Raw genomic sequence first — 22895 nt, forward strand, 5'->3', positions numbered from 1 at the left:
TTTGGCTGCTCATCGTACGGCTGCAGTTGTCTTGGACGTCGCGTGCGACTGCTTGGTGCTGGCTCCTGTTCTCGTTTCGCTGTTCGACCACCTTTGCGCCAGGACTCGACATTGGCCACGCTTGTGTCGGCCTCAAACTTGGCGTTGCGTCCAAAGATGGTCGTCCAACGAAACCACTTTTGTCATAAGCCATAAGACGGCTCCGTTGATGAGATGCGTCTGCTGTGGGGCAGCTCGCGACGCAACAGATAGACACACAAGCCCAGACACGCCAGCAGCAGGCACACAAGGCCGAGCATAGCATAAAAACCTTGCCGATAGCGTGCAGCATCAGCATTAGCCTCCAAAAGCCTAACACGCTGCCTCAAGGCACCACCACGGCCATCTCGCAGCTCTGCGTCCTGTGCTGTGGGCAGCAGCACCTGCCAGAAGCCGTAAACGCGTCGCAAGTGATTGCCATAACCGGAATCCAGCTGGTTGTTGGCCACATACGAATTGCTGTTTCCCTGTCGATAGTTGTCATGTCGGTTAGTTCTGGACAAGCTGCGATCTGAGCCGATATCCGTCTGCTGTTTGCCACTTAGCAGTTGTTCAATGAGCGCCTCATCAACGCCAGCTGGCAGCTCCAAGCTCTTGGACAGCTCACCCAATGCGTAGATAAAGGTACGCTGTGGCGTGTACGACTGCCAGGCATCATAAATGCGTCCCGGCGTTGGATTGCCGCTTTTCACAAAGTTGGCAAACGAGCCGCGTAGCTTGCGGCACAGCTGCTCCTCCTCGGCGCTGAAACGGCGCCGTGCAATCTGTTGAAACAGACTAGGACCGAGCAGCAGCGGCAAATCCGCACTATGTGAGGCGCCGCCAAACAGATTCTGTCTGCCACGCATGTCCATCGCATGAGCATGCGACTGATCAAAGACATAGGCATAGCTAGGGCTGCTGCTGTCATTGAGTAGCTGCAGCAGGCGTAGAAAGGGCGTCTCGTACAGCGACTCGGACAGCAGACGCTGCATGCCCCACAGCAATTGACTGGCCGAAGCCGAAGCCTCGTCGTTAAAGTAGCGCCAACGTATGGCCGCCAATTGAGCCTCGCTGGCACTCGCCTCCAGCTGCATGGAGCGAAGCACATTCGGCAACAGGGTGCTGTTGATATAGCCGTGCAGGGCTGGGTGACCGTCACGCGCCACGTCCAGCCAATAATCCTGCATGAAGGCACCCTCATTGGAGCCAATGCCCAGCAGCAGCGGGGGCAGTGACACATTAGCCAGGTGCTGTTCCAGGTCGCCAGGGTAGCTTAGCTGCACGCCCAGCTGCATGCTGGCATTGCCGTGATTGTAGACACTTTCATAGGCGCGCAGCAAATCCTCGGCGCTCTTGCGGCGCAGGCAACTCAACAGCTGGCGGTGTTGTGCCTCCTCAAACTGGCAGCCGAGTTTATGCACGAGTACACGTCCAGTTGCCACAATGCGTTGCTGATGGCCAGCACCCAAGGCGTATAGCACCGGGCCCGGAGACATCAGTATCAGCTGCTTGAACAGCGAAGCGCCATCAGACGGTTGCAGGGCGGCAGCCAGCGCCAAAATGGCACCACTTCCATGACCGAGCAGCGTCAACTGATCGGGATTGCCACCGAAACTCTGTGCATAGCGCTGGAGCCAACGCAGCGCCAGTTGAATATCACTTAGGCCATAGTTGCCCGGCAGCTGGCGGTGATCTTGGCCCAGTCCCAGCCAGCCATAGATGTTGCTGCGATATTGCACGCTGACCACAACCACGCTCTCGGCAGCGGCAAAGTCCAGGCCGTTGATGCGATTACGCGACCAGTCGTAGGCGAAATCCTCACCGCTAATAATGACCAGCATAGGCAGTTGGCCGTAGCGCAAGCCCGTCTCGGGTGTCCAGATGTTCAGATAGAGGCAATCCTCATTGTTGGGAGCAGCACGTGATATGCTGCCGTCGGCGCTCTCGTCATAGATTGTATTCGACAGCTGCGGGCAAATGGGCTGCATTGCCGTGGCCTGCAGCGTGCGGTTCCAGCCGTTGTGGGGCTTGGCAGGCTTAGGGAAGAGCAAGATTAGAGAAGTGTTAGATAAAATCTTACACTTCACAAGGCCTTAAGCTACTAAGTCGAACAAGCAGCGATATCAAAGAATATCTGCAACAAATAAAATTTCTATAGTCGGAAGTGCTTGACTGTGCTTTTTCTTCCTTTTACTCTACTCTATGCGAAATGCATGTGTTATAGTCCGATCCTTCTGAAATGTTCAGACCATAAATATGAAAGTCAAGCGTGTTTACCAAAGCGTGACTCTCTTATTTGGGTAATGCGTTCATTAAAATTTTGGAATACGAAATATGAATACATATAGGTCTGTGTATACCATATCTAGGTCATATATTTATCGAGGTATTCCTCAAAAGACGAATCTCAAAATCGATATTATGATAATGGGAGAAGATATCTGGAAAAATGATAAGTTCGCTTTGCGTTTGATATATCATAAGAATATATATAACAATTTCAAAAGTCTAGTTTTCGTAGTTTCCGAGATCATGAAACAGACAGACAAAAAATAACATTTTAAGATGTTTGCACAGAACCTTATAAACCTGTTACCCCTTAGGGTATACAAATAAATGTTGGGTGTCCTAATCGGAACATGGTTAACTTACGGCAAATCGCAGTGAGCCCAAAGGTGGCTGTGCATAGGGTATTCCCAGGAAGGCGTAGACCGCACTGCGAGCTCCATCCGGAAAGACCTTAAGCTGGAACCGAAGTACAAATTTAATTTGTTGTAATCTTTTCACGAGTTCGTTCATATTTACACCAATTAGATCGCCCTGCTCCAGTTTAATATGCGTCTGTTGGGCCCAACAGACATGGACGCTGAGCCAAACATTCAAAATCAGGCAGATAAAAATTCTAAACATTTGCATCTTTCGAAAGCCTCTCACTTTCTAGCACATAATAGGCTGCATTTATTTCTGGTTGTTTTCCCTTTTTCCGCTGCAATTTTCCACATAGACTCCTTGACGCTGGTACGAAAACTAAAATAAAAATATTTGCCCGTTCATGAAAAAGTCGACTAAAAGTTTCTGCTAGAATTATTTCAATTGTTTTCTGGTGTCATTATTGTTAATGTTGTTTGTGTTGTGTGCGCGCAGGAATCATTCATGCATTCATGAGATCAAAACGACAGCAACACCAAAACACCAAACAACAGGTTGGTTGTTAACAGGGCTGATTGTTGTTTATATGCTTTACTCATGGCAACGCAGCAAACTGGACCTGAACCTATAACTTTGAACCCAAAACAGCGTCAATTGTTAGACGCGTTCACTCTGGAGTATGCTATACTAAATCTATGGCCGAAGGTTGCTCAAAGTGTTTGACAATTGTTGAATAAATTCGTGAAGATGATTAAATATATATATATATTAAGAGCTGATTGTTCTTATGCTTAAGCTTTTTATTGTATTACTTATTAATTTGTTATTAATTCATTAATGATCGACAAGCGAGTGCCAACCTAAGTCTTATAATGAAATAATATTAATAATACTCTAATGAAATTCAAATATTGATCGATACTGTCAATAAATCATTATGTATATATCTTCTTTTTTTTTTTAATTCATTGACCATTACTTTTTAATAATACATTTAAGACTTGTTTTCGCAGATCTCGGAAAATCCAATCCTCGAAAATATACCGATATTCAGGCGAAAGACAATTTTTTCCTGATCGCTTCAAGCTTCAATGTTCTACATTCAAGGTAAAAATCGATTTTATCACACAAATGTCTATGTGATGAGATGTGCACACTACCGAACAAGTAGAAGACAAACCTTGGCCGGGCAAAGCCGGGTAATAGCACCTATCACTCTATACTCCAGCCTGGATACGTGGTCTCTTCGTAGTGCAAATTAAATAAGCTAACATTTTATTTACCTATAATTTTTGGTTTATTAATTAACCAAAGCGATTCTGGAATTGCAACGAGAAACTCTTGATGTTGCCTTCGTTCTTGTTATTTGATATTTGTTGTATTATGTGCAGAATGTAAATATTCCTACGCTTCACAGCCTGCGACAGACAGTCAGTCGGCTGTACACCTACACCGCGGTCAGTTAAATGGAGGAATCGCAGCTTTTGGCTTGCAGCAGATAATGTACCATAATGTTGGTTTAATTCCCGGCCAATGTGGCCAGCAGCTGGCTCTGGTGGTTGTTTTTGCTGGCACTGTTAGACGAAGCGCAGTTCCGGTCAGCGCACGCTGCCGGCGATTCGGAGTTGGAGATCAGCGCTGGCAGCGGCGCGGCTGTGAGCAGTGCTCATAATTAACAACTATGTTGTCATAGAGACTTGTGCTATTATTGGCTTACGCACATTTATTTTAATTAGTTTTAAGAGTAATTTTCTGGCGCGGCAGATGCTGCGTGAAAATTGCCAAACCAAGAGCCGGCAGTCAGGAGGCGGGAGGCGGAAGGCGGGAGGCGATGCAATATTTTGCGTTAATTATGGGGCCACAAAATATACATTTAAATTTCTTCACTATGCCTGTCCCTGTCACTGTCTAACTCTCGCCCCGCACTCTGCTTTTCTCTCTCTCCCTCTCTGACTTAATCAATTTATGCCTGTTAAATGTAGGCGTAGGCTCGGCGCTGGACTTCGATTATTGTGAATTGCAGTTGCGGCCTAGTTTGGTGAATGGGTCAATCTCTGTATGTGTGTGTATGTGTGTGTGAGTAAACAAATTGAAGGCTTTTCAAAATATGTTTGCCATCTGACTATGGCTCAGGCCTTGAACGCTGTTGACTTATGGAATAACAATCTAGAATATTTCGATTTAAACACATATAAGTATCACTTAATCTTTAATCTAAATAGTTTGCATAACGATTTGCAGAATTGTCAAAATGGTTCGAATTGCGAGGAAGCCAAAACAAATTAAGCTGTCAGTTTGTTCATTTCGTTGTTGGCCAATTTAGTTGTCGGCCAAAGCTGTTGTGCGTTGTTGCACACAGTTTTGACATTTGGCTTTTGGACCCGCAACATTTTCAATAAATTCGTCACAAAAACGTTTGACACAAAGTTGGCCAAAACACTTAAGAGGCACTTGCTGCAACTAGAAAACTAAAAGGCCGGCCAAAACCCAATGCAAATATATAAGGCTACAATTGAACAAATTTGGCAGAATAATAACAAACATGACGAAAATGACAACTGAAATAAACACTCGAGAGGCTGAAATGTATTCCAATGTTTTTGCTGTTCGGGGTCAGGCGCTCCAGAAACTTTTGGCTTATGAAAATGTCCATGATTTTTGATAGAGTTTGCTGTTTAAGTGCTGCCGGAGCATATTGAAAACTTCTTTATAATATTTCAGTTCAATAAAAGCCAATTGCCGGCTGTTATTATTTCTGTAGTAGACATAGTTGATATTTCGATTATGCGCTCTGACTATGAAATGCTTGTGTTTGCCCTTGCAAAAGCTGTATTTGCCTTTCCATGGGTGGCAACGGGCAAAGGGGGTAAAGGGGTACAGGGGGGAAAGGGGGGCTGCATGGTTGCTTGGATGACTGAGCTCTTGTACACTCGTAATTCAATTTTGATTTATATATTTCAACAATGCTTGGAATTCATTTTTGTGCTTGTGTTTTTAGTTCGTTTTATTTATTTATATTTTTTTTATATTGTTTTTTCTACTATGCACACTTGAAACGCACTAAAGTGAAAATATTTTGTGCAGCTTTAGATCCTGCACAGGCATATTCTTATTTTTGGTTTTGCCAACAATTTGTCAACACTTCGAAACAATTTAAGTTGTGGCTGCCGTTCCTGAAAGTTTCAAATTCAATGCGACAAGCCATGGGCGTGCCCTGTCCCGAGTAGATGCACATACAAATGTGCAAGAGTGTGTCTTCATGTAGATACGTACATCAGAATTTGGCAATAATAGACGATAGTTCTCCCATTCTTGACACTCGGCCAATGTATCTGTGGAATGCTTTCTAAGCTTCTCCTCTATTCAGGGACCACTGTTAAATGAGTACATTTTTTAATTTCGAAATTGTTCAATTATTATTGCTTTTTAATACTAAAGCTCCATTAAAAAAAATTGGCGAAAAAAAGTAGCAAAATAATTAGTTGATTTTTTAATATTTAACCAAATTTAATTATATTTATTTCCATTTGAATATGCCAAACACATTTGCAGCTGCAATAATAGAAATAACAAAAGTCTGAATACAACAAAGTTCGGCGCATAATATAATTATGTAATTAGCCAGAACAACAACAGTGCCAGCAATTTGTGCAAAAATATTTAACAAAACAGTGTGCAAAGTTTTAGTTGTTTTTGTTGTTGTTGCTGCCTTAAGCCTAATTTAACGGCGCTGTAGACAAACAATGTGGCAGACATTTTGTTTATGCAGCTAACCACAGGACTTGCACTCAACCATTTGCCGTACAGCGAGGGGTTGAGGGCAGGGCAGGGGAGGAGGGAGGGGGGGTGGGGCTATGTAGCTGTGCATGTTTTACACGCACTCTTTCTAATTAATGCAAAAATTGCAGTTGAAAAAGAACTGAAAACATAAGCGACGCATTGCCCACTTTTAGCTAAGCACCCAGTGCGGTCGGCAAGCGGAGGGGAAGTGCTTCTGTGAACCTGTCCCCTTCCCCCTCCCCCAGCAACGAACGAAATAAACTAACAAAAACCTAACATATGCACAACAGCTGCTGCGCGCCCTTGACAATGCCAACAGCACGCAACCAGGCGCACAGAAGTGACCGCCAGAGGTCGCTCTGCGACGAAAATGTTAAAGCTTTAGTCCTCAACAAAAGCACACAGAAACCTAAAAAAAAAAAAACTGTATTTGTATAAGAAATTAAGTAATAATACTTTTTAAAAACCAGACAATGAATTCATGGTAGAGCGTAGGATAAATACCACCATTAATTAGAAATAGTTTTTTGTTTAATTTAATTAAACAAATTTTAGATTTTTGATATTAAGAAATAACCGGCTTTTTATGCCCTGAAGCCTGGGTGTCCCCTAGTCGGGAACTTCCGACTAGAGCCTCATACTTGTTAATAATAATGAATGTTCCCCTACGCTTGACCAAAGCTTGTGAAACTAATGATTATAAAGTTTATAAAGGCTGCGCAATTCATCATAGGGATTATTTACATCCAACAAAGCTGTAGAATTTAATATAGAAAATGGTAGATCTAGGATCGCTTATATAATTTAGAAGACTTACTTCATGAGGCAATTGATCGATGTTTAATATATATAATATATAATTCGTCTGATATGTATTTGAGAGTAGTTTGCGGTAATAATACTTATAAGCAATACAAAACTCTGGATCATTTCAAGGACATGCGGGCTAGGCTGCAATTAGTTTATAACATTATCGAAGCTGAATCATGGTTTATCGAGTGCGTAATATCGCATACTGGGCTAGGTATATAAATGGAAGTAAGCGATGAATCGGGCAACAGTCAGAGCATAATGAAGGCGTCGCTTGTGCTTGTGGCCCTACTTGGGATGATGGGCTACGCCTTGGCAGGGATAACTCTCGCTGATGTGCGGGCAGCAGAGTGGGACTCTTTCAAATTGGAATTCAACAAGAATTACGTAGACGAGTCGGAGGATCGTCTTCGTATGCAGGTATTCCAGGCTAACAAGCGGATTATTGACGCACACAATGAACGCTGGGCCGCAGGCGAGGAGAGCTACGAGATGGGGGTCAATCACTTTACTGATTTGCTGGAAAAAGAGTTTGACGAGCTAATTACTGGCAACGACGGCAGCCTCGATGATAAGGATGCGGACGAAGACACCTCCGATGTCAATGTTGCCGAATTCGACTCCGAGCCGCACCCATATGACGTCGACTGGCGGACATTGGGCGCAGTTACTCCTGTGCAGCACCAGGGCCACTTTAACAACTCGTGGGCTTTTGCGGCAGCCGGAGCCGTGGAAAGCAGAAAGTTTGTGGCAACTGGAAGATTGGTGAAATTGTCGAAGCAGAACCTGGTCGACTGCTGCCGCACCAAGCACAAGCGCACATTGAATGCGCTAAAGTGCATTAAGAGGAAGCGTGGCATTGATACGGAGGCATCTTATCCCTACCGAGGCCCGACTGGCCGTTGCCTTTTCAAAAAGAAGCTCGTCGGTGCGAAAATTCGCAAGCACCTGCAGAGCTCTCCGGGCAATGAGTTGGCCCTGGCCCACAATGTAGCCGCCGGTCCGGTTGCCGCTGTGATTTCTTGGGATGCGTTACGGTTCTATAAGAGCGGCGTTTTCCACAACACGAGCTGCAGCAAGGCCCCAGACTATGCTGTGCTCATTGTCGGTTATGGGCATTGCGAAAATTATGGAGACTATTGGCTACTAAAAACCTCACTGGGCGCTACTTGGGGAGAACAGGGCTATCTGAGGCTGGCGCGCAATCGGCACAATATGTGCGGAATTGCAAGCAGGGCTTATTATCCAGTTATATAAGAGGATGCATCTAACTAGAGCTTCTATGATTTGATATATTTTCTTATATTTAAAAAAAATGTTTATAATAATAAATGAATGCTTTGGACAAATAAATGATTCTATACTTAATATATAAATAAGTCCATAGTTTTTATTGGGGCGGGCCTGTAACGAACACCAGCACTTCTTATGAAAATCAACTTAAAAATTGTATAAAAAATGGGAACAAATATTTTGTAGTCTTATTTTATAAACAAGTAAGAGGTTCTAGTCGGGAGCTTCCGACTAGGGGATACCCTGAACCCTCTTCTTCCAACATCAAATGCATATATATATTCTATTTTAGAACTATATGTTAAGTTTAGTGACTATAGTTCTTATTATTTACCAAAATTGCCCAAAAAACAGGATATCGATTACGATTTTAATTGATTGCTTGGAAACGGAGTAAGTTATCGATTATCGGAAACAAACTCGATCTGCGCGGGAGCTAGGAGCATCTACATCTAAAAGCTCTTATAGGTTCTGAGATCCTTGCGTTCATACATTCGGACGGACGGACGGACGGACGCACAGACAGACGGACATGGCTAGATCGACTCAGCTTTTTATGCTGATCAAGAATATATATACTTCATGGGGTCGGAGTTGCTTCCTTCTGCCTGTTACATACATTTGGCACAAATACAATATACCCTTATACTCATTTTTAATGGGTTCAGGGTATAAAAAGCCAAACTTCGTGAAAATCGGATGAGATTTGGCCGAGATATGGGGGTGGTAAATTTTGACCCATGTCTACATACGAATCTTGGGGTAAGATTTGGACATTAATTTCGACCAAAAAATCGATGTTCAGATTTAAATGCCAGATAAATCTAGAGGGAAAACCATGAAGAAAAAGCCAAACTTTGTGAAAATCGGATGAGATTAGACCGAGTTATGGGGGTGGTAATTTTTGACCCATGTCTAGATACAAATCTTGGGGTAAGATTTGGACATGAATTTCGACTAAGAAATCGCTGTTCATATTTAAATGCCAGATTAATCTAGAGGGAAAACCATGAAGAAAAATCCAAACTTCGTGAAAATCGGATGAGATTTGACCGAGATATGGGGACGTCATTTTTGACCCATGTCTATATATGTCATGTCTTGGGGTAAGATTTGCACATGAATTTCGACCAAAAAATCGGTGTCGAGATTTGAATGCCACATTAATCTAGAGGGAAAACCATGAAGAAAAAGGCAAACTTCGTGAAAATCGGATGAGATTTGACCGAGATATGGGAGTGGTAATTTTTGACCCATGTCTATATACGAATCTTGGGGTAAGATTTGGACATGAATTTCGACCAAAAAATCGGTGTCGAGATTTGAATGCCAGATTAATCTAGAGGGAAAACCATGAAGAAAAAGCCAAACTTCGTGAAAATCGGATGAGATTTGACCGAGATATGGGAGTGGTAATTTTTGACCCATGTCTATATACGAATCTTGGGGTAAGATTTGGACATGAATTTCGACTAAAAAATCGGTGTCGAGATTTGAATGCCAGATTAATCTAGAGGGAAAACCATGAAGAAAAAGCCAAACTTCGTGAAAATCGGATGAGATTTGGCCGAGATATGGAGGTGGTAATTTTTGACCCATGTCTAGATACGAATCTTGGGGTAAGATTTGGACATGAATTTCGACCAAAAAATCGGTGTCGAGATTTGAATGCCACATTAATCTAGAGGGAAAACCATGAAGAAAAAGCCAAACTTCGTGAAAATCGGATGAGATTTGACTGAGTTATGGGGGTGGTAATTTTTGACCCATGTCTAGATACGAATCTTGGGGTAAGATTTGGACATGAATTTCGACTAAAAAATCGGTGTCGAGATTTGAATGCCAGATTAATCTAGAGGGAAAACCATGAAGAAAAAGCCAAACTTCGTGAAAATCGGATGAGATTTGGCCGAGATATGGGGGTGGTAAATTTTGACCCATGTCTACATACGAATCTTGGGGTAAGATTTGGACATGAATTTCGACCAAAAAATCGATGTTCAGATTTAAATGCCAGATAAATCTAGAGGGAAAACCATGAAGAAAAATCCAAACTTCGTGAAAATCGGATGAGATTTGGCCGAGATATGGGGGTGGTAATTTTTGACCCATGTCTAGATACGAATCTTGGGGTAAGATTTGGACATGAATTTCGACCAAAAAATCGGTGTCGAGATTTGAATGCCAGATAAATCTAGAGGGAAAACCATGAAGAAAAAGCCAAACTTCGTGAAAATCGGATGAGATTTGACTGAGTTATGGGGGTGGTAATTTTTGACCCATGTCTAGATACGAATCTTGGGGTAAGATTTGGACATGAATTTCGACTAAGAAATCGCTGTTCATATTTAAATGCCAGATTAATCTAGAGGGAAAACCATGAAGAAAAATCCAAACTTCGTGAAAATCGGATGAGATTTGACCGAGATATGGGGACGTCATTTTTGACCCATGTCTATATACAAATCTTGGGGTAAGATTTGCACATGAATTTCGACCAAAAAATCGGTGTCGAGATTTGAATGCCACATTAATCTAGAGGGAAAACCATGAAGAAAAAGCCAAACTTCGTGAAAATCGGATGAGATTTGACCGAGATATGGGAGTGGTAATTTTTGACCCATGTCTATATACGAATCTTGGGGTAAGATTTGGACATGAATTTCGACCAAAAAATCGGTGTCGAGATTTGAATGCCACATTAATCTAGAGGGAAAACCATGAAGAAAAAGGCAAACTTCGTGAAAATCGGATGAGATTTGACCGAGATATGGGGACGTAATTTTTGACCCATGTCTATATACGAATCTTGGGGTAAGATTTGGACATGAATTTCGACTAAAAAATCGGTGTCGAGATTTGAATGCCAGATTAATCTAGAGGGAAAACCATGAAGAAAAAGCCAAACTTCGTGAAAATCGGATGAAATTTGGCCGAGATATGGGGGTGGTAAATTTTGACCCATGTCTACATACGAATCTTGGGGTAAGATTTGGACATGAATTTCGACCAAAAAATCGATGTTCAGATTTAAATGCCAGATAAATCTAGAGGGAAAACCATGAAGAAAAATCCAAACTTCGTGAAAATCGGATGAGATTTGGCCGGGATATGGGGGTGGTAATTTTTGACCCATGTCTAGATACGAATCTTGGGGTAAGATTTGGACATGAATTTCGACCAAAAAATCGGTGTCGAGATTTGAATGCCAGATTAATCTAGAGGGAAAACCATGAAGAAAAAGCCAAACTTAGTGAAAATCGGATGAGATTTGACTGAGTTATGGGGGTGGTAATTTTTGACCCATGTCTAGATACGAATCTTGGGGTAAGATTTGGACATGAATTTCGACTAAGAAATCGCTGTTCATATTTAAATGCCAGATTAATCTAGAGGGAAAACCATGAAGAAAAAGCCAAACTTCGTGAAAATCGGATGAGATTTGGCCGAGATATGGGGGTGGTAAATTTTGACCCATGTCTACATACGAATCTTGGGGTAAGATTTGGACATGAATTTCGACTAAGAAATCGCTGTTCATATTTAAATGCCAGATTAATCTAGAGGGAAAACCATGAAGAAAAAGCCAAACTTCGTGAAAATCGGATGAGATTTGGCCGAGATATGGGAGTGGTAATTTTTGACCCATGTCTATATACGAATCTTGGGGTAAGATTTGGACATGAATTTCGACCAAAAAATCGGTGTCGAGATTTGAATGCCACATTAATCTAGAGGGAAAACCATGAAGAAAAAGGCAAACTTCGTGAAAATCGGATGAGATTTGACCGAGATATGGGGACGTAATTTTTGACCCATGTCTATATACGAATCTTGGGGTAAGATTTGGACATGAATTTCGACTAAAAAATCGGTGTCGAGATTTGAATGCCAGATTAATCTAGAGGGAAAACCATGAAGAAAAAGCCAAACTTCGTGAAAATCGGATGAAATTTGGCCGAGATATGGGGGTGGTAAATTTTGACCCATGTCTACATACGAATCTTGGGGTAAGATTTGGACATGAATTTCGACCAAAAAATCGATGTTCAGATTTAAATGCCAGATAAATCTAGAGGGAAAACCATGAAGAAAAATCCAAACTTCGTGAAAATCGGATGAGATTTGGCCGGGATATGGGGGTGGTAATTTTTGACCCATGTCTAGATACGAATCTTGGGGTAAGATTTGGACATGAATTTCGACCAAAAAATCGGTGTCGAGATTTGAATGCCAGATTAATCTAGAGGGAAAACCATGAAGAAAAAGCCAAACTTAGTGAAAATCGGATGAGATTTGACTGAGTTATGGGGGTGGTAATTTTTGACCCATGTCTAGATACGAATCTTGGGGTAAGATTTGGACATGAATTTCGACTAAGAAATCGCTGTTCATATTTAAATGCCAGATTAATCTAGAGGGAAAACCATGAAGAAAAAGCCAAACTTCGTGAAAATCGGATGAGATTTGGCCGAGATATGGGGGTGGTAAATTTTGACCCATGTCTACATACGAATCTTGGGGTAAGATTTGGACATGAATTTCGACTAAGAAATCGCTGTTCATATTTAAATGCCAGATTAATCTAGAGGGAAAACCATGAAGAAAAAGCCAAACTTCGTGAAAATCGGATGAGATTTGGCCGAGATATGGGGGTGGTAAATTTTGACCCATGTCTACATACGAATCTTGGGGTAAGATTTGGACATGAATTTCGACCAAAAAATCGATGTTCAGATTTGAATGCCAGATAAATCTAGAGGGAAAACCATGAAGAAAAATCCAAACTTCGCGAAAATCGGATGAGATTTGGCCGAGATATGGGGGTGGTAAATTTTGACACATGTCTACATACGAATCTTGGGGTAAGATTTGGACATGAATTTCGACCAAAAAATCGGTGTCGAGATTTGAATGCCACATTAATCTAGAGGGAAAACCATGAAGAAAAAGGCAAACTTCGTGAAAATCGGATGAGATTTGACCGAGATATGGGGGTGGTAAATTTTGACCCATGTCTACATACGAATCTTGGGGTAAGATTTGGACATGAATTTCGACCAAAAAATCGATGTTCAGATTTGAATGCCAGATAAATCTAGAGGGAAAACCATGAAGAAAAATCCAAACTTCGCGAAAATCGGATGAGATTTGGCCGAGATATGGGGGTGGTAAATTTTGACACATGTCTACATACGAATCTTGGGGTAAGATTTGGACATGAATTTCGACCAAAAAATCGGTGTCGAGATTTGAATGCCACATTAATCTAGAGGGAAAACCATGAAGAAAAAGGCAAACTTCGTGAAAATCGGATGAGATTTGACCGAGATATGGGGATGTCATTTTTGACCCATGTCTATATACGAATCTTGGGGTAAGATTTGGACATGAATTTCGACTAAAAAATCGGTGTCGAGATTTGAATGCCAGATAAATCTAGAGGGAAAGCCATGAAGAAAAATCCAAACTTCGTGAAGATCGGATGAGATTTGGCCGAGATATGGGGGTGGTAAATTTTGACCCATGTCTACATACGAATCTTGGGGTAAGATTTGGACATGAATTTCGACCAAAAAATCGGTGTCGAGATTTGAATGCCATATAAATCTAGAGGGAAAACCATGAAGAAAAAGCCAAACTTCGTGAAAATCGGATGAGATTTGACTGAGTTATGGGGGTGGTAATTTTTGACCCATGTCTAGATACGAATCTTGGGGTAAGATTTGGACATGAATTTCGACTAGGAAATCGCTGTTCATATTTAAATGCCAGATTAATCTAGAGGGAAAACCATGAAGAAAAATCCAAACTTCGTGAAGATCGGATGAGATTTGGCCGAGATATGGGGGTGGTAAATTTTGACCCATGTCTACATACGAATCTTGGGGTAAGATTCGGACATGAATTTCGACTAAGAAATCGCTGTTCATATTTAAATGCCAGATTAATCTAGAGGGAAAACCATGAAGAAAAAGCCAAACTTCGTGAAAATCGGATGAGATTTGGCCGAGATATGGGGGTGGTAAATTTTGACCCATGTCTACATACGAATCTTGTGGTAAGATTTGGACATGAATTTCGACCAAAAAATCGATGTTCAGATTTGAATGCCAGATAAATCTAGAGGGAAAACCATGAAGAAAAAGCCAAACTTCGTGAAAATCGGATGAGATTTGGCCGAGATATGGGGGTGGTAATTTTTGACCCATGTCTAGATACGAATCTTGGGGTAAGATTTGGACATGAATTTCGACCAAAAAATCGGTGTCGAGATTTGAATGCCACATTAATCTAGAGGGAAAACCATGAAGAAAAAGGCAAACTTCGTGAAAATCGGATGAGATTTGACCGAGATATGGGGATGTCATTTTTGACCCATGTCTATATACGAATCTTGGGGTAAGATTTGAACATGAATTTCGACTAAGAAATCGCTGTTCATATTTAAATGCCAGATTAATCTAGAGGGAAAACCATGAAGAAAAATCCAAACTTCGTGAAGTTCGGATGAGATTTGGCCGAGATATGGGGGTGGTAAATTTTGACACATGTCTACATACGAATCTTGGGGTAAGATTTGGACATGAATTTCGACTAAAAAATCGGTGTCGAGATTTGAATGCCAGATTAATCTAGAGGGAAAACCATGAAGAAAAAGCCAAACTTCGTGAAAATCGGATGAGATTTGGCCGAGATATGGGGGTGGTAAATTTTGACCCATGTCTACATACGAATCTTGGGGTAAGATTTGGACATGAATTTCGACCAAAAAATCGATGTTCAGATTTAAATGCCAGATAAATCTAGAGGGAAAACCATGAAGAAAAATCCAAACTTCGTGAAAATCGGATGAGATTTGGCCGAGATATGGGGGTGGTAAATTTTGACACATGTCTACATACGAATCTTGGGGTAAGATTTGGACATGAATTTCGACCAAAAAATCGGTGTCGAGATTTGAATGCCAGATTAATCTAGAGGGAAAACCATGAAGAAAAAGCCAAACTTCGTGAAAATCGGATGAGATTTGACTGAGTTATGGGGGTGGTAATTTTTGACCCATGTCTACATACGAATCTTGGGGTAAGATTTGGACATGAATTTCGACTAAGAAATCGATGTTCATATTTAAATGACAAATTAATCTAGAGGGAAAACCATGAAGAAAAATCCAAACTTCGTGAAGATCGGATGAGATTTGGCCGAGATATGGGGGTGGTAAATTTTGACCCATGTCTACATACGAATCTTGGGGTAAGATTTGGACATGAATTTCGACCAAAAAATCGATGTTCAGATTTAAATGCCAGATAAATCTAGAGGGAAAACCATGAAGAAAAATCCAAACTTCGTGAAAATCGGATGAGATTTGGCCGAGATATGGGGGTGGTACTTTTTGACCCATGTCTAGATACGAATCTTGGGGTAAGATTTGGACATGAATTTCGACCAAAAAATCGGTGTCGAGATTTGAATGCCAGATTAATCTAGAGGGAAAACCATGAAGAAAAAGCCAAACTTCGTGAAAATCGGATGAGATTTGACTGAGTTATGGGGGTGGTAATTTTTGACCCATGTCTAGATACGAATCTTGGGGTAAGATTTGAACATGAATTTCGACTAAGAAATCGCTGTTCATATTTAAATGCCAGATTAATCTAGAGGGAAAACCATGAAGAAAAATCCAAACTTCGTGAAGTTCGGATGAGATTTGGCCGAGATATGGGGGTGGTAAATTTTGACCCATGTCTACATACGAATCTTGGGGTAAGATTTGGACATGAATTTCGACTAAAAAATCGGTGGAGAGATTTGAATGCCAGATTAATCTAGAGGGGAAACCATGAAGAAAAATCCAAACTTCGTGAAAATCGGATGAGATTTGACCGAGATATTGGGGTGGTAATTTTTGACCCTTGTCTAGATACGAATCTTGGGGTAAGATTTGGACATGAATTTCGACCAAAAAATCGGTGTCGAGAGTGAATGCCAGATTAATCTAGAGGGAAAACCATGAAGAAAACGCCAAACCCCGTGAAAATTGGATGAGATTTGACCGAGTTATGGGGGTGGTAATTTTTCTGGTTCAGTTCACGACATGTACTAGGGATTCGGTTCTCGAGCATCTGCTACCACATCCACGATTTTGAACCTTGGTTAGTCCCAATTTTTTGTTTTAACAAATGTGTTTGCTTTATATTTGCAATATATATTATATCTTAAAAATTGATATTGTGGTATATTTTAGTGCGCGACCCGCAGCCCGCATTAGGCAACGTATATAAGCTGAGGTTATTAAGGAATATATAAAGACTGAATCATTTGCCAATATGCGGTCAGTGCTGGGTATAAAAGTGGATGCAGTTCGGCAGCAGGCATCAGTCGTCGTTAATCTATAGAAGTGCAGTGAAATCAAAATGAAGGCAGCGTTTGTGATCGTAGCTCTTCTGGGAGTTGCTGCCTGCACACAGGGCGGGGCAACCTACTCCGAGCAACCGAATAGGGAGTGGGACGACTTTAAATTCCAGTTTGATAAGATCTATGACGACGAGTCGGAGGAGCAGCTGCGCATGCTGATCTTTCAGGATAATAAGAAAATCATTGACGCACACAACGAGCGCTGGGCCGCAGGCGAGGAGAGCTACGAGATGGGTGTGAATCAGTTCACCGATATGTTGCCCTCGGAGATCAGCAAGGGTTTTACAAACAACGATGACGGGCTTCCTATTGCTGACCTGGAGCCCGCGCCCTATGACTATTTGAACGAGGTTGGGGACCTTGATCTCGACATGCCCGTAAAAGTCAACTGGACTCAATTGGGGGCCGTCACTCCTGTTATGAACCAGGGACATTTCAACAACTCGTGGGCCTTCGCTGCGGCTGGTGTTGTGGAGAGTCGTCAGTTCATTAAATCTGGAAGATTGGTTGCCCTTTCTAAACAGAATCTCATTGACTGCTGCCGCAGACATAACAAACTGACGGCGAGCGCTCTGATTTGCATCAAGAGGATGCGAGGCATTGACACTGAGGCTTCTTATCCGTACCGCGGCATCACAGGAAAGTGTCAATTCCAACGGAAGCTTGTTGGAGCCAAAGTCAAAAAGATTTTCCAAGTTCGGCCTGGCAATGAAAACATATTGGCCTTCAACGTGGCCAAGGGCCCGGTTGCTGCCGTCATTTCCCAGGCTGCAATTGTTAACTACAAGAGCGGCGTGTTCCACAATCCCCATTGTGGCCAGAGTCCAGATTTTGCTGTGCTTATTGTGGGCTTTGGCACTTGCAAGAGCTTCGGCGACTATTGGATTATCAAGACCTCATTGGGCTCTACTTGGGGAGAGAAGGGCTACATGAGACTGGCACGCAACAAGCAAAATCTTTGCGGCATTGCCAACAGGGCTTACTATCCGGCGCTTTACTAGACGCTTTTCTCCATTATGACAACATTTGTTTTTATCTTTTAAATATTTCTTACAGTAAATAATAATCAATAAAAAAAATATTAGAGAAAAACTTAAAAACTTTATGAACTTCACCATGCTCCTTACATATGTATAGCCACTTTGTTCTTCTTGTTCTTACCCGGCTTCTGCTGTGCTATCATTTGTTCCGACTCATCCAGAATTATATAGCTTTTATTCTCGTGTAATCGTAACATTTTTAAGAACCACTTTCTATTAACTATGGATCGTAATTTTTTTCGTGCTATGCCTTTATATGTTACATATTCAATTTCCATATTAGTTTTTATATTTGATCAAAACCAATAGCCAAAGTTCCCTTTTGATTGTATTCAATTGACATTAAAAAACATTATAAACTGAATACAAATACAAATCACATCAAGTGTTTATCCTGACTGACTGACTTGGAGTTTCAATCATAAAAACTTAATGAATACGTGTTTTAACGATATGGGAAATTCCACCCGCAACAGTGGTAAACGTTTGTATGAAAGCTGTTTATATATACATATGTATATACATATATACATATATACATATATACATATATACATATATACATATATACATATATACATATATACATATATACATATATGCATAAATGCATATATACATGTATACACAGATATGTACATACACTCATACATATATGTACATACAAACACTAAACAAAAAAAAAATCAAAGACACAAAAATAAAAAATACTAAAAAAAAATAAAAATACTAAAAAAATAAAAATACTAAAAAGGAAAAATACCAAAAAAAAACAACAAAAATACTAAAAATCAATTGACAAATAATACCAGAAAATACCAAAAAAAAAATCACTAAAAAACGCACAAAAAAAAAAAGAAAACAGCAGTAACTACTAGCTGGGCATGAAAAACTGCAGAGCCTACTAGAATTCTTGAGAATCGAGGAGTAGAGCACTTCATAAAAGTTCGTTTAATTTAAATTTGTAGCACAGCGATTAATAAGGTTGTTCTGCGTTTGGTATTAAAAAACAAACATGCATGCATATATACGTACATGCATGCAGACACTAACACACGCACGCCCACACACACACACAAATACATACGCACACACAAACAAACACACACACGCACATATATAAACTTGTATGCCTTCGTACAAAATACTTGTGTACTTACAGACAATATTACAAACAAACATACACATATACTTACATACATGTGTTTACATATTTGTGCTATACATACATACAGACATATACGCACAGACACATCCAAATACACGCAAACTTTAATGGCTGCACATCAAACTCTTTTTTTCATACACACCAAAAACCATAAGCTCATACCTGCACACGTATATACATACTTTCTTATACATACATACTTCTATACATGCATGCTTATATACATACATACATGCGTACATATACAAATATACACTCATTTAAACAAAAATACTGCATTTTCGATTTTCGGCACAATTTGTTATTTCCGGATGTCATATACCCAATTTGAATATTCAGCCAATGTCATTACTTTGGCTCTTTCTTCTTCTTATGCCTGTTGAGTAATGATCCTGTCGGTGTTCAGTCCAATTTTGGCACACCGAACAATTTGAGGACAACAACATAAAAGCGAAGTCCGTGTCGGCAGCTTGTATTCTTATAAAAAGCATTGTGCTTTAAAAACAATAAAACTTAAATATAAATATTGATAAGTTTTTTGCTTAAGTTTAGCCAATTTTTGTTTAAAAAGCCTTACAATTTATTTTATTTATTATTTAATATCTACCCACGTTCCCTTTTAAGATAGCATTAGGGTGTATGGACATACATACATACACTTGCCTGGGATCCCAGCCCGGCTCAAAGTTGTTAGGCTTATAAATCGCATTCGTATGCGTACGTCTATTGCACTGATTGCAACGCTTCTTTGCAAACAGTTCTCACTGAGAGTAAAATTTGGTTATTATTAAAGGTGTGCATATATCTACCATTACACTTCGTCGGACTCTGCCCTCCTTATCATAACTACTTGCATGGAAAAGTGTGCAAAAACCGCGAAATTTCATTCCATGCTTTTAGGCGGCGAATTTTGCCAAGAGTCGCAGCCGAAGCCGGAGCCGTAGCCGGAGCAATGCAATTTATTAATTTGCAGGTGCAGAAATTTTTGGGTAAAAGTTTCAGATGTTTATTTACGTATATGTGTATGTATGTGTGTGTGTGTGTGTGCATAACACTCGTATACATGTGTACTTCCAAAGATATGTCGGCAACTCACCTGCTTGAAAAACTATTTTCCGGAGAGGACAGCGACATGTTTCGTGTTCCTTGCTAAAAACTTTGCTAATTCGTTTCGCAAACTTTCGGCAAGGTGTTGAGTGTGTCGGCGAGTTGTTGTTGTAGTTGTTCTTAGCTTGTTAATAGAAACTACATTAGCTCTCTAATGGGAGGGACTGCTGCAGCAGCACAAGCATGCGGTTGATTGAATGATAGGCATCGAGTTTCATTTCTTTTAATTTTTATTCAAAAATCACATTTGTTGTTTTTTGTTTTTTTTTGTTTTGCTGTTTCGGCGCGAGCTGCTGTTCAATAATATAATAACTATTATGTTATATTTATATGTTATGCTTACTAGATTGGAGTTTTCATTTATGTAATTTACATTGTGTTTATGTTTCTGTGTTTTGATAGTATGGACTGCTTATTCATGTTTCTCCTCGTTTTGCCTTAAGCGTTAACAACTTTAACTATGCAATAGTTTAAGCACATTCACTTTAATTACCATTTTGTAGCAGCTGCACATATTACAAGTATTTGTGTATGTGTATGTACAAAAGATACATAGAGAAACGTAAGGCAAAAAAGTGTTGCATGCTTAAGGGCGCATTTTTCTATCGGGCTTTAAAACCTCAAATTGCAATTGCGTTAACGTCAATTTAAATTACAAAAAAATATGTAATTAAAAAAATTCTTTGAAATGACACACACTTGTTGTGTGTACAAAATTTCATTCGAAATACAATTAATGGCCAAGTGAATAGGTTCAACTGTGATTTTATCAAATATATATAAGATTTGCTTTAATTTAAGTTTTTTTTTTCAATATGTTCTTTTATAACTTAATAGATTGAAAACGACTTAAGACATAGAATTCTATGCCTGTCCAAGTTATTGTCTGCTATTAAGACTCTCTCTCATTCTCTCTCCCTCTCTTTCTCTCTCTACATCTATAAACTAAATATAGAAGTTAAATAATATTCAGTACAGATCTTAAATAAACAGAGTACAATTTCAGAACTGATTTCTTTAATATCCATAAGTTTTGATAAACTTGTTTTAAAATCACACCTCGAGTGAACCTATTCACATGTATATAAACGTATAAGCATTTATTGAAAACAAAAATGTATTTTATTCACAGATTTCTTTAAACGCAGGCGTTGATTCAATTTAAATCTGCATATGCAGAGCGCAAAGAAGCGAGAGAAAAAAAGAAAAACAACGAAAGTAATAAAAAATTGAAATGCTTTTTGCCGTCGCGTTTTCCTCATCTGTTAAATGTGGCAAAATAATTGATTATGCTCAATTATCTTTAAAATGCAAATGCAATAAATTGAAAAAGCTCAAACTGGATAAAAACTGAAAGCACGTACACTCCACGAACGCATGCGACGAGTATGCTATATGCTATTTTTTGATGCTGGTAATAAGTTTTTACTATGTCAATCGTATCACAACATTTAAAATTTCGCATTTAGTTTAGTTTTTTTTTTTTTGGTAATGGTATGCAATATTGTTGATTAACGTTTTTAGCTGTTTTTTTTTTAGCTGCGTATGTAATATTCTTTTATTATTATTAATTATTTGTTGAGGGACACAAATGTGTTTTGTTCATAGTTTAGCTTTCATATTTTTGGCTTCTCCATATGAATTTAATAATTTTGTGTGTATTTTCTGGTGTTGTGTATATGTTGTAGGATTGTAGATTTGGTTTTTTGTTGGTCAATTGTTTGTCTTTAGTTTTTGTTTTGTTTTTAAACATTATATTTTGTTAGTTAAATATGTATAAAAAGTGACATAGTCTGTTTCTGGTTTGTGTCAAATACAAATGCACAAAATACGAGTATAATACAAATAGTTTACACACAGATAAAAAAGTAAACGCACTGTACAAAAATGTTCTTGTTTCGTTTCTGAATAGAGCTATGTTATTTTCTATGTATTCTTGTTCCAGTTTTACTTCTATTCCTATGAATTCAGTGAGTGTGCGTGTATGTGTGTGTGTGTGAGTGTCTGTGTGTGTGTATGCATGTCCTCAGCCTGGAATTTTTGATTATTATTTAGTCGTAAACGCAGAAAATATTTCAAATATTTGATTTATGTGCATGCTGATGCCTGATAGGGCGCATTCATTGCATTCGTGCCTGTCCGTCTCTCTGTGCCCCTGTCAGACATTTGCAATTTACATACAAATTTAGCATATTGCATTCGAGTTTGTATTTCTATTTGTATATGTATTGCAGATAAGCATTTCCAATGATAAATGCTAAACAATTTGCTCGGCGGCAGTCCACAGTTGAGGCAACGTTCCACGCAGATGCACAGCTACCAAGTGTTCCAAGTCTTGCTCGACTTTCTTGACTTCCAAGGCAGCAACGTTGCCAGCAAACTCTTATGATATGTTCCGGCTAAACATTATTGCATTTTGCTACATTTTACATTCTATGTAGTTTCGTGTCTTCTACTCTTATTGCCCTATGCACTTGGTTTGTACCAAAAACGAAAATATTCAAAAAATAAAACAGAACTAAATGAAAAACTAACTTAATTTCTTAGAAAATAGAACAAAATATTTGTTTATGTTTCATGTATACTTTTGTAAAAATATGTTTATT

General features: G+C 39.7%; 2 protein-coding genes across 3 annotated transcripts; one reads left to right on the forward strand and one right to left on the reverse strand.

Annotated features, from left to right (window-relative positions):
- Positions 1–167: 167 nt before the first annotated feature.
- On the reverse strand, positions 168–20562 carry LOC115760209 (carboxylesterase 1C). Of its 2 annotated transcripts, none has more exons than XM_030701459.1 (4): positions 20279–20562; positions 2827–3048; positions 2674–2766; positions 168–2057 (listed from the first exon to the last, which is right to left on the reverse strand). In XM_030701459.1, the coding sequence occupies exons 2-4, from the start codon at positions 2935–2937 to the stop codon at positions 183–185; spliced, it is 2079 nt and encodes a 692-aa protein (XP_030557319.1). In that variant the 5' UTR covers positions 2938–3048; positions 20279–20562; the 3' UTR covers positions 168–182. The 2 variants fall into 2 exon arrangements, with proteins under 2 accessions (XP_030557319.1, XP_030557309.1); XM_030701449.1 differs by lacking the exon at positions 20279–20562 and adding an exon at positions 18136–18285.
- LOC115762436 lies at positions 7483–18142 on the forward strand. Its single transcript, XM_030704637.1, has 2 exons — positions 7483–8508; positions 16956–18142. The coding sequence occupies exons 1-2, from the start codon at positions 7483–7485 to the stop codon at positions 17973–17975; spliced, it is 2046 nt and encodes a 681-aa protein (XP_030560497.1). The 3' UTR covers positions 17976–18142.
- Positions 20563–22895: the final 2333 nt, after the last annotated feature.

This window comes from Drosophila novamexicana, unplaced genomic scaffold (assembly GCF_003285875.2).
Source record: "Drosophila novamexicana strain 15010-1031.04,08,12 unplaced genomic scaffold, DnovRS2.1 tig00000008-arrow-pilon, whole genome shotgun sequence".
In the NCBI taxonomy this organism is placed as follows: Eukaryota; Metazoa; Arthropoda; class Insecta; order Diptera; family Drosophilidae; genus Drosophila; species Drosophila novamexicana.

What these genes read in the sequence shown, in the direction of transcription:
- LOC115760209 (XM_030701459.1), bottom strand. Translation starts at nt 2,937, where the DNA reads ATGCAAATGTTTAGAATTTTTATCTGCCTGATTTTGAATGTTTGGCTC. An exon ending in AGCAGGGCGATCTAATTGGT is followed by an intron (nt 2,767 to 2,826) that starts GTAAATATGAAC and finishes CTTCGGTTCCAG; the next exon opens with CTTAAGGTCTTTCCGGATGG. An exon ending in TGGGCTCACTGCGATTTGCC is followed by an intron (nt 2,058 to 2,673) that starts GTAAGTTAACCA and finishes CTCTTCCCTAAG; the next exon opens with CCTGCCAAGCCCCACAACGG.
- LOC115762436 (XM_030704637.1), top strand. Translation starts at nt 7,483, where the DNA reads ATGGAAGTAAGCGATGAATCGGGCAACAGTCAGAGCATAATGAAGGCG. An exon ending in CAAGCAGGGCTTATTATCCA is followed by an intron (nt 8,509 to 16,955) that starts GTTATATAAGAG and finishes GTTAATCTATAG; the next exon opens with AAGTGCAGTGAAATCAAAAT.